The 14,692-nt window shown below is 46.1% G+C and overlaps 1 protein-coding gene across 1 annotated transcript; it reads right to left on the reverse strand.

The window, feature by feature from the left end:
• Nucleotides 1–3,775: 3,775 nt before the first annotated feature.
• Nifk (nucleolar protein interacting with the FHA domain of MKI67) lies at nt 3,776–13,533 on the reverse strand. Its single transcript, XM_005070270.4, has 7 exons — nt 13,372–13,533; nt 11,361–11,498; nt 9,400–9,508; nt 8,115–8,326; nt 7,012–7,083; nt 5,157–5,294; nt 3,776–4,593 (listed from the first exon to the last, which is right to left on the reverse strand). Exons 1-7 carry the CDS (start codon nt 13,474–13,476, stop codon nt 4,402–4,404), a joined length of 966 nt encoding a protein of 321 aa, XP_005070327.1. The 5' UTR covers nt 13,477–13,533; the 3' UTR covers nt 3,776–4,401.
• Nucleotides 13,534–14,692: the final 1,159 nt, after the last annotated feature.

Raw genomic sequence — 14,692 nt, forward strand, 5'->3', positions numbered from 1 at the left:
TTGAGAACTGTCTTGTTAGGGTTTCTTTTGCTGTGATGAAACAATGACCAAAACAACTAAGGGAGGAAAGGGTTTATTTCGCTTATGTTTCCAAATCACAATTCTTTGAAGGAAGTCAGGGCAGGAATTCAAGGCAGGAGCTGATGTAGAGGCCATGGAGAGTTGCTGCTTACTGGTTTGCTCAGCTGCATTCTTACCCAAGACTAGGGATGGCACCACCCACAATGGGCTGGGCCCTCCCCCATTAATCATCAATTAGAATGCCTGACAGGTTTGTCGGCTTACCGTCTTATTTTATGGAGGGAGGCATTTTTCTCAACTGAGGTTTTCTTCTCTTAGAAGATGGTAGTTTGTGTCACGTAGACACAAAACTAGCCAGCACAGAATCTAAGTGAGAAATCTTGACCTCCTCTTGGAGTAACTGCCCCACCACCCCATTTCAGTCCCACCTTCAGAGTCATCTGATCTCATCCACAAGGCTTTTTCCCTTCCACTGCTAAGAATAATGCAACAGCCAAGCTTGTCCCACTAAAACAAGGCTTGAGTTAGTTTAGCCGGGGAGCCATTCACAGTACTCAATTCCCTCATCTTTTGGATGAGAACAGTAACTTCTGCTTCATTAAGCTAGTTAAGACCTGGGAAGATGGTTTAGTGGGAAGAGTGTTTGCAAGCATGAGTATGGGTTGGGATGACCACATAAAGTTAGGAGTGACAGCAAATGTCTGAATCCTCAGCACTGAGGAGCCAAGACAGGTAGTTCCTGAGGATTCAGTGGCAGCCAGTTTAGCGAAAATGGTAAGCTCCGAGTTCAGCAAGAAACTGTCTTAAAAATAAGAATTAGACCCAGGCAGTGGTGGCACTCACCTTTAATCCTCACACTGAGGCTGAAGCAGGAGGATCTCTGAGCTCAAGACCAGTCAGTCTAGTCTACAGAGTAAGCTCCAGGACAGCCAGGGCTACAGAGAAACCTTATCTCCCAAAGCCAAACCATACCAAAATCAACCAACCAACCAAAAAACCCAAAACAAAGCAAAAAAGATTTAGGGCTGGGAAGATAGCTCAGCAGGAAGTGTTTATGTTACAAATCTCAAAAGCTGAGCTCAACCCAAGAGACCACATAGAAAGCTGTATGCAGTGTTGTTTGTGCACCTGTAATTCCAGCACTCAGTGAAGTGACAGAGAAAGGAGAACCACCCATCAGCTCATGGGCCAGCTAGCCTGGAGAACATAGCACAGCAGAAAGAAGGGAAATCAAGACTTGGGAAGGACATCTCCCACTCCCATACCGAAAGGAAAAACAAGCAGCTAAGACACTTAAAGTGCTTACAACAGTGTCTGAGCCACATAAACACTAAACAGTGTAAAACACTATCAGAACAATCACATACTTGAGTACTTACATGAGAACTCAAGGGTACAGTCTTTCATACTATGCCCCACCTCCCTTTTTTGGAATAGGTTTCTTGCATGCAAGGCCAGCCTTAGCTCACTATACAGCTGGGATGATCTTAACTTCCAATACTCTTGCCTCCTTGGCGCACCACCATGGCCAATTTTTGGTGCCGGGAATGAACCCCAGGGATGCAAGCTTACCAGACATGCTACAAAGCTAGTCTCCAGGTTGTTTTCCTTGTTTTTAAACAGATTCTACCATGTAACCCAGGCTGCTCTCAAAACGGTCCCCTACCCCAGGATTACAATGCACAGCACCATGCCCAGCACTGAATAACCAAAATTCAGTTCATGGTCACAGTGAAGCATTTCAACATAGTGTTTGTGGATTGTGACATCATAAGCAAACAAAAAATGTCTCAGCGGGATTTTGCTATGTCAAAATAGTGCTTTACAATGTCCCAATTGTTGGTGGTATGTGATGTCCTGTGATGTCACCATTCAACACTGTGGTGTCACAATCAGAGTGGAAACACAGTAATCACATTGCACTTGGCGATGCAGTGGCACATGTGGAGGACCATCTTGTCATTAGTGGACATTCTAGTGTCTATGGGACAGTCATATCACAACAGAGCCCTGAGCTATCACAATGCCAACGCCACACAGTGACACGATGGAGCGTGAATTATATCCTCTTTGGTGACATCAAAATGAGCCATGTCACATTTGAGTGTTGGGGCGACACAATGGTCTACTGTGCCCAATGCAGCACTGCGACGACCCTGTTGAGTTTTGTATCTGTGGATACTTTGCCTGCATGTACACATGCACACATTTGTTGCTTGGTGCCCTTGGAGGCCAGGACAGGGTAGTTAGAGACAATTGTGGGTGCTGGGAGTCAAACCTACTTCCTCTGGAGGACAAGTGCTGTACGCTTCAGCTGTCTCTCCAGCTTCCCTTTTGTTTTACCTTAGGTAAGAATGCTCACATTAATTTTTGTAGAGGTGAAGGGGTTTCCAGTATTATCCAAATCAGCACTAGACTGTTGATGACCACATGTAATGAGATTTTGTTTCTGGTTGTAGCCAAGTAGATGCCACTCCCTAAACACGATCTCAATAAATGCAGATGTCCATGTGCTGAGGCCAGAGGACATCACAATACATAAAGTACAATGACAAATGTGAAAATGGCCCCCAAAGGTAGTGGCACTATTAATAGGTATGGTCTTGGAGCAAGTGTCACTGTAGAGGCAGGCTTTGCAGTCTCATACATGCTCAAGATACCACTAAGTGTCTCAGTTCACTCCGTTGCCTGCACAAGGTGTAGAACTCTCAGCTACCTCTCCAGCACTACATCCCACCATAATGAACTAAACCTCTGAAACTGTAAGTCACCCCAATTAAACGTTTCCTTTCACAAGAGTTGCTGTGCTCATGGTTTTCACAGCATCCCTAAGACATCATTTAAAAACCACTTCCTAAGTTTGAGGATACAGATCAGTGGTAGAGTGAGGAGGGCCTAGGTACAATCCTCAGTAAGTGGGGAGGGGAGATGCCAGGTAAGGTGGCACATACCCAGAGACAGATGCAGGACGGTCACAGTGAGTCTGGGAAATGTGAGACTGCCTCAACAAATTAAAACAGGGCTGGGAAGATAACACAGTACTTGTCACACACAAGCATGAAGAGTTAAGTTTGATCCTCAGAACCCACAGAGAAGAATCAGGCTTGGTGATGAATCCCTGGGCAGAAAAAAAGATCTCAGGCTTGCTGGTGAACTCTGTGAAAACCCGTCAGAAGAGTTGTTCTGATTTCCACATACATGCCAGAGCACATGCTCCTTCTCCTCTAACATCAGACATATACATATACTAGGTGAACTGACTGAAGAAGAAACAGTTTGGCTTACATCACACACAAAAGATATAAGCATTTAAACCATGACATACCTACCGCCTTGATTCTAAGTTGCAGTCATTAGCTTAAACAAACATCAGAAAACTAGTGTCTGCTGGTGAATGGGAGAGGCTCTCACACTCAGAATGTGTTCACCTAGGTCCTGAACTCAGCACCAGGCCATCAAGGTGCTCTGTGTTATGGCCTGAAGTCAGGTTCATTAGGAGTCCTATCTCAGACTGGGTGGTGATGATTCATGCATTTAATCTCAGCAGTTGGGAGGTAGAGACCTTGAAGCCTACAGAGTCCAGGACAGCTAGGGCTACACAGAGAAACCCTGTCTCAAAAAACAAAACAAAAATAACAGAATCCTATCTCAAATGAGTAAGAGGCAGTGATGAAAGACAGTGGCTCTCCCCTTTGGGTCTGTGTACTCCCACACGCCACACCTGGATGAAAAGAATGCTCAATGATGACAGGTATACTTAACAATCCTGTATTAGCAATACAAAAGCACAGACGGGGCACAGAAACAGTGATAGAGCATCCCTGCCCCCAAAGTTCTTAGGTTTCCTGTACACAAATTGTAGAAAAGTTTGGTCACTGTTTGGATTTTGAATATACCTGCTGAAACTGATCTGTTAACCCTATACTAGCTTGGGTAAAAACGTTATTCCAGATCCTCACAATACTTGTGCAAATCTGTATTTACACTTGGACTGCCTTCTCACTCTTCAAATGTGTATTTAACTTCCAGTTTCAGAGGTCTGAGGTTGAAGCCTGACATATTCTTTTGGGTTTTATGTGCACAACCACCATACAGTCAAACAGCATTGGTGGGGCCAGCAAAGGTTGCTGGTGGTGTCTAAGCCTGTAAGATAACACAGGCAGAGTAAACTAAGGGGCTTGTGAAACCCAAATTCAAACTCAGGTCAGGAGAGGGCAAAACAGTCAAGTTCCTGATGGCTTTCCTCATTGGCATGAACCAACATGTTTTTCCTCCACCAGTCTCATCAGTGGCTCGCACATGACTGCACCTGGTAAAATAAAGTAGGCCTTTATAACAAAATCACATCTGCCCAGATGTACACACAGAATGCTTTCAGGATCACTGGTTGCTCTTCCTTTTTCTTGGTCTTTTTCTCCCAGAGCGTGCAGCTGTTGGAGTCTTTTGTCCCTCTTCCTTCACTGTGGACACAGGCTGCTTGAAAATAATTTCATTATCTTTACTGTCATTGACTTCTATCACTTCTGATTTTCGTCTCTCCAAAAATGTTGGTGTACAAACTGGTGTGGGACCCTGAAATCAGTAAGTACATTAAAGTACAGGACTAAGAACAGGCATCTAGAACACCACCCAACATCACCACTCTCCTATCTTTATCAGGAATGACCACCCAACACCACTATCCTCCCAATTTTAAGTTGTGCCACATGAACTATTTTTGGTCTGTTTTTTATCTCCTGCTGACACAACTGAAGACAGTCAGAGACTTTAGGAGCTTAGTATGCAAATTCGTTGAGTGGATACCGTTTATTATAAGATATTAAATACTAAGTTGTTAAGTGAGGGAATATACCAACATGCCACAAGATTCAATCTGGTATTGAGTCAAATTGATGGTCTGTGGTTGTTATGTCAGTTTCCAGGAAGTAGGGACGGGGCAGGAAGATCAGAAGTTAGTATGGCCACAATGTGAGGTGGATAACTACCTGAACTACATGAGAACCTGTGTCAAATAATCAAAAACAGGAAACCTCAGAAACTCACCCAGCCCCACTGAATGGAATAGCAGTGCCTGCTTTTCCTCCTTCAAACCATGACTACAGTAACAGGCTCCCAGAACATGAGAACATACTCACCTGGCTGTCTACAGACGTCTTAGACTGCCTCTTTTGCCTATTTTGCCTGTTACGAATGCTTTTGAGAATTCTCCTCAACATCTTCTTCGACTTTTTCTTAGGTATACCTGAAAGCCTTTCTCCTGGGACATGCAAAACCTAAACATAAAGGTTAGGAGTTAAATAGTTTATACACTTCTCAGCTACACACTTGCTATAGCTGTAAGCCTGTCTTTAAGCTGGTTCATGCCAGCAGGCTAAAGGCTTGGCTAAAACCCCAATATTATAGTGCATGTCTATAATCCCAGCTGAGACTACACATCACACCCTGACCCCAAGTATTGGCAGTGCTTCTGTGACTTTAAAAAACTGGGACTGTGGCAAAGAGATGACACCTAGCTTCTGAGGAAGTCTAATAAGCCTGGAAACAGATACCATCTCTCAACCACTAAGTGTCTTAGAAAAATTCGTATTTTATAGTGAAAGACCCTGGTACTTCCTACTGCAGTGGAGGGTAAGGTCCAGCCAGTTTCCCCATCTCCTGACTGGCAAGGGACTTAGAGCCAGAAAAATACCTCTGCAATTCACCCACTTCTTGTTCCTGGAGTTGCTGTAGTTCAACCCACACACATTCTTTTGAAATCTATCACAGAATTGATGCTCATGTCAGAATGAGTTGATTTTAAGAACATTTCCAATTTAAAAGAATAAGAAGCAAAATCTTAACTAGAATGGCATGATAATAAAGACCAAGGGGCTGAGAGATGGCTCAGTATTGGCTGCTCTTCCAGAGAACCTAGTTCAGTTTCCAGCACCCACGGTGGCTCACAATTGTCTGTGTATGCCAGATGCAGGCAGAAGGGCACTGGTGTCCTGTTCCATCATTGTTTTGTTTCCCCAAGACAAAGTCTCTCACTGAACCCGAAGCTAGGCTGGTGGCCAGCCTTATGTGTCCATGTCCCTCCTCTTCCTGGGGTTGCAGGCATGTACATGAACATATATGCTAGACCTGGAATTATGTAGGTACTGGGATCTGAACTCAGGTCCTCGTATTTGCATAGCAAGTGCTCTTTCTCACTGGTCATCTCTCCACCTAATTTTAAGCTTTTAAGAACCCACAATGCACCCGCCGGGCAATGGTGGCGCACACCTTCAGTCCTGGGACTCGGGAGGCAGAGGCAGGTGGATCTCTGTGAATTCGAGGCCAGCCTGGTCTATAGAGTGAGCGCCAGGACAGCCAGGACTTTTACAGTGGCATAAACCACAGCCCCAGCACTAGGAATGTGGGAGGCAGGAGGATGAGATTTTCATCTTCAGAACATACAAAGTTGGGGCTTCACTTGGGCTACATAAGATCACCAGGTCTCAACCCCCCACTTTCAACTGAACTCTTTTTTTTAATCTGAGAACTTACATCTCTTTAAAAAATATTTTATTTATTTATTATTTATAAAATCTTCTGCCTGCATGCCAGCAGAGGGTACCAGATCTCATTCAAGGAGGTTGCAAGCCACCATGTGGTTGCTGGGAATTGAACTCAGGACCTCTGGAAGAACAGTCAGCGCTCTTAACTGTGAGCCATCTCTCTAGCCCCCAACTGCAGTCTTAACAACAACAAAAAACAAAGTAGCAGAAATTACTTTCTCTTTTTTGGGGGGGCTGGGATTAAAGGCGTGTGCCACCACTGCCTAGTCAGAAATTACTTTTTTTCAGGTAATTTGCCTTAAAATTTGTTTTAAACTACCGTGTCTGCTCCTTCCTTCAATGAGACCCAGAGATTGAATAGATTAAGTAAATGCCTTCATTCCAAGCCATCTGCCAACGTTCCTGAAAGTATTTCTATAGTAACCAGTGGCCATTATCGAGTTGATCTCACCTGGGTACCCTCAGACTCCTTGGAATCCTCAGGGGTACTAAGAGTGCCCTCTTTCTTCAGCTTAGGTAAGACCTGCAAATAAACAGTTTGCACATTTATCAGCTATATGAATATGCTGTAGCCAAATGCCTATTTTGAACATCAAAGTCCAGTTGCCAAATAGTTCAAATGTAACCAGGGAAAGGCTTTGCTATAACACAGGTATGCCATGCTTATAATCACAGCACTTGGAAGGCTGAGGCAGAAGGATCTCCAATTTGTGGGGGAGCCTAGATCATGTAGTAAGACCCTGGCTTAAAAAAAATAAACAAAAACAAAACAACCCACTGGGGACTAGAGATGGTTCAACAATTAAGAGCACTGGCTGCTCTCTCAGAGGACCCAGGTTCATTCCCAGCTCCCACATGATGGTTCACAACTATCTATACACTAGAGTTTTAGTTCAATGCTCTCTTCTGGCCTCTGAGGTGCCTGGTATCCACTTGTACACAGCAGGAGCAGAGCTGGCAGGAGCCTGGGGATGTAGTCCATATGAAGCAGCATACCTAAAGCCCCAGGTTATACCCTCAGAACCACACAAACCTGGATCCCAGCACTCAGAACGCATAACAAGTCTGATGCCAGCTTGGAACAAAGACCTTGTCTTAACACCATCAGCAGCAGCAGTAGCTGCTGCCTATGTGGGGCTATAAGCCACCTATTCACCCAGGAAGCCAAGGGGCAGAGGCAGGAGAAACTGCATTCAAACCAGTCCGTGCAACTCAGTGAGATTTCTTTCTCTAGTGGGGGACAGTTTGGGGGTGGGATGTATGGATGATGCATGCTCAATGCTCTGGGTTCCATCCTCAGTACCATCAACATTAAAGAGAACCCACAATGCAGTGCTTCCAAGTTTTAGTGAAAACCTTACCACAGACTGGAGAGTACTTAGTAACAGACCACTTGCCTAGCATGAGCAGAGCCTAGCCCGGTTGCCAATCAACATGCCCTATACCCCAAACCTAGCATGTGAGAAGCACCAGAACAGTCTTTACACAGCTAGTGAGGTAGAACTCCCACCCCAGAGAGAAACCACTGAGAAAACCTTAGGAATGGACACTTACCAGCGAAGGAAAACTATAATCAATCCCCTTCTTAGCTAGCTTCTTCCGGAGTAATTTTTCCTTCCTCTTGAACCGATATTCCATCTTTAACATTTGAAAATGACCCCGTTTCTGATTATAGCGTTTCACTGAAGGAAATGATGACTGATGAAATGGAACATTCCAGTCTTTAAAGAGGTCCTTATGGACTTTTTCTGGTGGCATGAATTTACCTATATATAAAAAGAAAAACAAAAAAACAAAACAAAAAGGAAAGGATCTTAACTTTGATTTTTTATTTTTCCTAGGGCCATTTCTTTCTTTCTTTTTTTAAAGTTATTAGAAAGGCGAGGGAAGGAAAGAAAAGAGGTAAAGAGGCTGGGTATGGTGCACTTGGGAGGCAGAGGCAGGCGGATCTCTGTGAGTTCGAGGCCAGCCTGGTCTAAAAAAGAAAGAAAGAAAAGAGGTAAAGAGACAGAGAGAGGACAGCGAGGAGCACGGGATGGGGGAGTCTGGGTTGGGGGAAGAGAAGCAGGAAGAGACCCTAGGGCCATTTCTTGTGGTATGAACTAATTACATGGCAGCAAATAACTTTTTAAAACTCTATGCAAACGCATGTGTGTGGGTTCACACGCCTTGATGCAGGTGGGGGCCACAGTCTACCATGGGTGTCCTGGGATGGAACACAGAAGTCAGCGGCTGCAGCTGGCTCTGTGTACAGTGAATGCACGTGTGTCTGGATGAGTGCATTTGTGCAGAGCAGGAGGAGGGCACATGGTTTTCCGCTTCACCACTCTGCCTGTTTCCTTCAGTCTCCTACTGAACATGGAGCCAGGCTGGCCGCCAGCGCTGCATCCAATGTCATTGAGTCTGACTCTGAAACAGGATTCCTTTTTTCCTTTTTTTTGGTGTTATCCCATTTAGACACCATGAATAGGCTGTACCCAATGAGTTTTATGGGTGTCAAGAATCTAACCTGTAACCTACCTCCCCCATTCTGGTTCCCTTACATTCCTCAACAACTGAACACCAGTCAGTCCTGGTTTGGCATTTACCACCCTTTCGGTCAGAGATGACCTCGGTCTGCGCCATCCCCTTACCTGGCCAATGCCCCTCAAATGTCAGTATCTCCCCTTTTCTTTTTTGGAAACAAATCTGCCTGCACACCCCATCTGCTGGGATTAAAGCGTGTGCCACCATGGTAGGCACCAATTTTCTATTTTAATCACCTATTAAGGATGGGTAACACTTCTTCCCAAGAACAAGTCCATGCTTAACCCCATCAGTGTAGAGACAGAGTACTTACATGATAAAAGTCTTTCACCAAAAAGGTAGTTGTCCATTGTTTCTGCAACTATCTTGGCAACATCCTCAGACTCAAACTCCACAAAGGCATATCCTCTGCTGTTTCCAGTCTGCAGCAGAAAACCCACAGAAAGAGCAGTTAAATCTAATACGTCACTGGGTGTTGGTGGTGCACACCTTTAATCTCTGTGAGTTCCAGACGGACCTGGTCTACAAGAGTTAGTTCCAGGACAGCTTCCAAAGCCACAGAGAAACCCTGTCTCAAAAACAAACAAACAAAAACCACCAACAAAAACAACCCCTCCCAAAACAACAACAAAAAAACCCAACACGTCACTAAGCTCTTAACATGTCCCTTTGGGTGCCCAGGAGACACCACTTCAACTCCAACCCTACTCCATACATTCTGGAACTGTTTTACAAAAAGAAAACACCCATGACAATCACAACTTGGAATAAACAGATTTTCTGCTATTCTTTTTTTTTTTTTTTTTTTTTTTTTGGTTTTTCGAGACAGGGTTTCTCTGTGGCTTTGGAGGCTGTCCTGGAACTAGCTCTTGTAGACCAGGCTGGCCTCGAACTCACAGAGATCCACCTGCCTCCGCCTCCCAAGTGCTGGGATTAAAGGCGTGCGCCACCAACGCCCAGCAATTTCTGCTATTCTTAAAATCCCCCTCAGTAAGATGATAATTCTGGCTACGATGCATTCAACAGCAATTCCTGGTGGTAAGAAGGCCATCTTTGGGTTCCCACAGTACTGGACTCTTCTTATTGTCTCATTGAGAACACAGCACTCTGGGCACACCTGTAATCCTAGTTACAGAGGAGGTTGCGGCAGGAGGATCTGGCGGATCTTGTGAGTCTAGTTATGCCATTCTAGGCAACTTAGTTAAGACTTTGTCTCAAAAATAAAACAGGAGTGTCACCTAGTGCTTACCTATCATGTCCTGGGTTCAGGCCCAAGTATAGATAGGAAAATGCAGACAGCACAGCCTCATTTCACATGTTTAAGGGTGGAAATAGTCAATTCTCCAGTATCATGAGGCTCACCAAGAAACCGACACTGATTTTACAGTTCAGGGAAAGGAACATGTCAACAGTACCTGAAACACAGGCCTTGAATTCCTAACCCTGCCCACAAGTGCATTTTCTTACCCACATCAGTCTTAAGTGTAGTATGGGGGTCTAGAATTCAAATGCCTACACTTTGATTCTGGTGTGGACACCCAACTCATGTGAAGTAACATGTAAGCCTCAGACTGTCATTCCATGAAATGAGAACAGTAAAAGAACCTGTCTTCAGGTTGCTATGTGTGCGTATGCCACCCCATACTTACAGCAAAAGCGCTCTTATCATGAAGTCATTTTCCTAGTCCCCAAACACCTTGAATTTTGAAACATCTTCTCACTAGCCCAGAGTTGGGCGAGGCTGGCTTCTTGGCGCTGGGATTACAAGTGTACATGGCCACACCTGGCTTTTGACCTGGGTTCTGTAGATTGAGAGTTATAGACTGAGCTATCTCCCCAGCCTCCTGATTTCTTCTTTCTTTTTACCGAGACAGGATTCCACACTATGCAGCTGTGGCCTGGCTTCAAACTCACAGATGTGCCTGCCTCTGCTTCCCAGTGTTGGGATTAAAGTTGCACAGCACTGTGCCGAGTTCACACTGCATATTGTGAAGTTATTTGGTTTATGCTTATTTATGGTCAGGCTCTCCTTACATATCCCTGGCTGTGCTGGAATTCATGACATAAGTGGGGCTGGCTTTGAATGCCACAGAGATCTGCTGACCTCTGCTTCCTTAAGTGCTGGGATTAAAGGTGTGTACCACCATGCCCAGCTCGTGAAAAGTTCTTGAGGGCGAACTTTTCAGGTAACAATGTTGTGCCCATGAACACAAAAGATGACATACAATGGAAAAACAAAACCACACATAGCTGAGTTCAGACACATAATCTCACCCGTTTACTTCTGGACAACCTGAACCTGCTAATAGTGCCAAACTGGGAGAAGTAGTCATAGACGTGGGTTTCAGACAGTGTTGACGGCAGGTGGCCCAGAAAGATCACTCCAGGGTTAAGATTTCCCTCCTCCTTTTGCTGAGGACAAAAACAACAGAAAAACACTTTAAAAACACAAACTCATACCGAACCAAAATGTACTGAGTGCACTGTGTACTTATCTGAACTCGGTCTCACTATGAACTTTGTCTGGCCTGGAACTCACCATGTAGACCAGGGTGGCCTCTAACTCCTGCATGCTGGGATAAAAGGCCCCCTCCACCATGCCCTTTAAGGGATATTAATTCTACAGTAGCCGGGCGTTGGTGGCGCACGCCTTTAATCCTAGCACTTGGGAGGCAGAGGCAGGTAGATCTCTGTGAGTTCATTTCCAGGCCAGCCTGGTCTACAGAGCGAGTTCCAGGACAGCCTCCAAAACAATACAGAGAAACCCTGTCTCGAAAAACCAAAAAAAAAAAAAAAAAAAAATCTACAGTCTTTTTAGGATCGAGGTCTGCCTGCCTACGCCTCCACAGCACCAGGACTGAAGATATATATTATCACCTTGCCTAGCTTGCAAATAAGGCTTTCAAAACCCTTCACTCCCTTTGGTTCAGGGACCTACTCACATCTCTATCACAGAGCTAGCGTTTGATGTCTCTCTTCCCTTAAGGAAAACTGCTGGGCTGCCAATGGTTTTCTTGAGGGCAGCAAAATGGCACCATTGCAGGGAGCCACAGTACAAGAGACAGACTCCCAAGGGTTGTCTTCCGACCTACACACGCACCAATGACGAACATCACGGACACACGTATCCACAATCACACCCCCCCAAAGTCTCAGTCTATCACCTCAGTACAAGTGTTGGGAGCTAACTCTACTGTGAGTGAATGGACAAGCAAGCCAATGTCTGTCACTGCCACTTTGAACCTGACACCTTCAACCCTGAATGCAGAGTTTATTCACACCTAGGTCCAGTTGTTAACCTTCACAATGCAGATTGCACTTCTCTGCCACCATACTCTTAACCCAGGCAGTGAGCCAGGCCTGCAATCCCAGCTGAAATTCAGAGGGTGGATACAAGAATTCAAGGCCTCAGCTGCACGGTAAATTTAAGGCAACCTCGGGCTCCAGCAGACCCTGTAGTGACATTAAAAAATTAACAAACAGCTGGGGGCCCACGCCTTTAATCCCAGCATCCAGGAGGCAGAAGCAGGCCAATCTCTCTGAGTTCGAGGCCAGCCTGGTCTACAGAGAGAGTTCCAGGACAGGCTCCAAAGTAATATAGAAAAACCCTGTTTTGGAAAAAAAAAGTAAACAAAACCCTCCCCAAAAGATCCTCCCCCCAACAACAAGGAAAACCTTTCATTTTCTCGGGTGCACTTCACACCCTAGAAACCAAAGGGAATATAAACTCTTGTTAGGGGCCACTGTGGGCAAATGGTGCTTGACGCGTCTCTATTTTCTTTCTTTTCAAGACAGGGTTTCTCTGTGTAGCCCTGGCTGTCCTGGAACTGAGAAGCTCACCCTACCTTTGCCTCGCGTGCGTCACCACCGCCAGGCAAGGTCTGTTTCTCTGGCTAAGCCCCGGTCTGAATGTGTAGTCCACGCCATCTGACTCTCGATCCTCCTGCTTCCCCCTCCCGAGTGCTGGGGTTTGGGATGCTAATTCCGCCTTCTAAGCACTCCAACGCAAGGGGACGCGCACACCTCCCGAGTGCTGCGGGGACCCACGGAACCCTCAGTTTGCGGGCCAAAGCGGAAGTGTGGCAGCTTCAACTTATCCCGAGGGCTGGATGTGTCAAGCTCCTACACGTGGCACCTCTTCGCCTCCACGCGAGTCCTGGGGGGCCTAAAGAGCCAAACCTCACACTGATGCCCGACCTGCCTCAGTCTTCAAGCGTGTGAGAGGCCGGCTCCCCATTCGGCCCCGCCACCTCCTCCGGGCCGGAGCGCCCGCCCGTCCGCTCACCTTTTTCACGCGCTGCTTGACTTGCGTCACCTCCTTCTGAAACTGCAAGTCTTCCTGCGGGTTCAGCGCCAGAGTCGGCTTGGCGGGACTAGCTAACTCCGCCATGCTGGAGGAGCCTCACTAGCGGGTCCACGCGGAGATGCCGGAAGTGACGCTCCCAAGCGCCTCTCGGAAGCGGAAGTAGAGGAGGCAGGAAGCGCAGCAAAGACCAGCACGCCCTGGTGTCTGGAATTGGGCGGGTTCGAGCGCCACCTCCTGGCCGCAAACTGAAAAGTTTTCTAAAGCCGATTGAAAATAAACCACGAGGCAGAGGTTGCAGCGCTTGCCGAACATGCACGAAGGCCTGGGTTGGAAACCGAGACTGGAGTCCCACGTCTGTAATCCCATCACTTAGAGGGTGGAGGCAGGAGGATCAGGCGTTCAAAGCCACTCTCAATATACATAGAGAGTTCGAAGACAGACTGGGCTCCGTGGAACCCTGGCTCAAAAACAAAATTCACAAACTCTTCATGTAGATCCTGCAGAACCCACCGAGTGTTGCTCATGTGTCTAGGTGTTTGGGACTGGCTTCGGGACTGGGTAACCTATCAGGGGACTCTTTTCTTGAGACAGATTCCACTTCTCAGCAGCGGTTGATGCCTGTAGCTCTTCATCTAGGGGTAAGGCCTTGTGGAATTCCTCCCGTCCACGCTGTCACTCTGCAGATCTTGCTTAGGCAACCGTATTGTTGAGATTTCATGCTTGCAGCTTCCCTACCATGTCTAGAAGATACTACATCTTGACAGACATTCTCCATTCTCACATTCTGGCTCTTACACTCTGTCCACTCTTCCACAATTTCCACTGGGGTAGGTGTAGGGGTTTCACTATAGTTACAAATGTTGCTCCAGGACACCTCCACGACCCCTTACTCTCTGCATTTTGACTAGTTATGGATCTCTGTAACTGCTCCCAACCGCTGCAAAAAGCAGCCTCTTTTACGACAGTGTGCTGGGCAGTATTTGACAATTTGACACAAACTAGAGTCACTTGACAAGAGGCCACTTCAATTGAAAAGTTTCCTTCATCAGATTGACCTGTGAACATGTTGACCAGCCTGGTCTAGTTAGCTAGTTCCAAGGCAATCAGGGGTGAATAGACCCTGTCTCGAAAACAAACAAACAAACAACCAACAAAAAGACAGGTTGAGCTAAACAAGCCAGCAAGCCATGGAGAGCAAGCGAATAAACAGTGCTCCATGACTTCTGCTCCAATTCCTGCTTCCAGGTTTCTGTCTTGAATTCCTGCCCTGACTTCTTCAGTGACGGACTATAACCTGGGA

The sequence above is a fragment of the Mesocricetus auratus genome, unplaced genomic scaffold, assembly GCF_017639785.1.
Source record: "Mesocricetus auratus isolate SY011 unplaced genomic scaffold, BCM_Maur_2.0 Super-Scaffold_100676, whole genome shotgun sequence".
Taxonomy (NCBI): domain Eukaryota; kingdom Metazoa; phylum Chordata; class Mammalia; order Rodentia; family Cricetidae; genus Mesocricetus; species Mesocricetus auratus.

Coding starts and splice junctions, on each gene's coding strand:
- Nifk (XM_005070270.4), bottom strand. CDS start 13,476: ATGGCGGAGTTAGCTAGTCCCGCCAAGCCGACTCTGGCGCTGAACCCG. Junction 11,499..13,371: donor TCAAGCAGCGCGTGAAAAAG/GTGAGCGGACGG, acceptor TTTTGTCCTCAG/CAAAAGGAGGAGGGAAATCT. Junction 8,327..9,399: donor TGGTGAAAGACTTTTATCAT/GTAAGTACTCTG, acceptor TTTTATATATAG/GTAAATTCATGCCACCAGAA.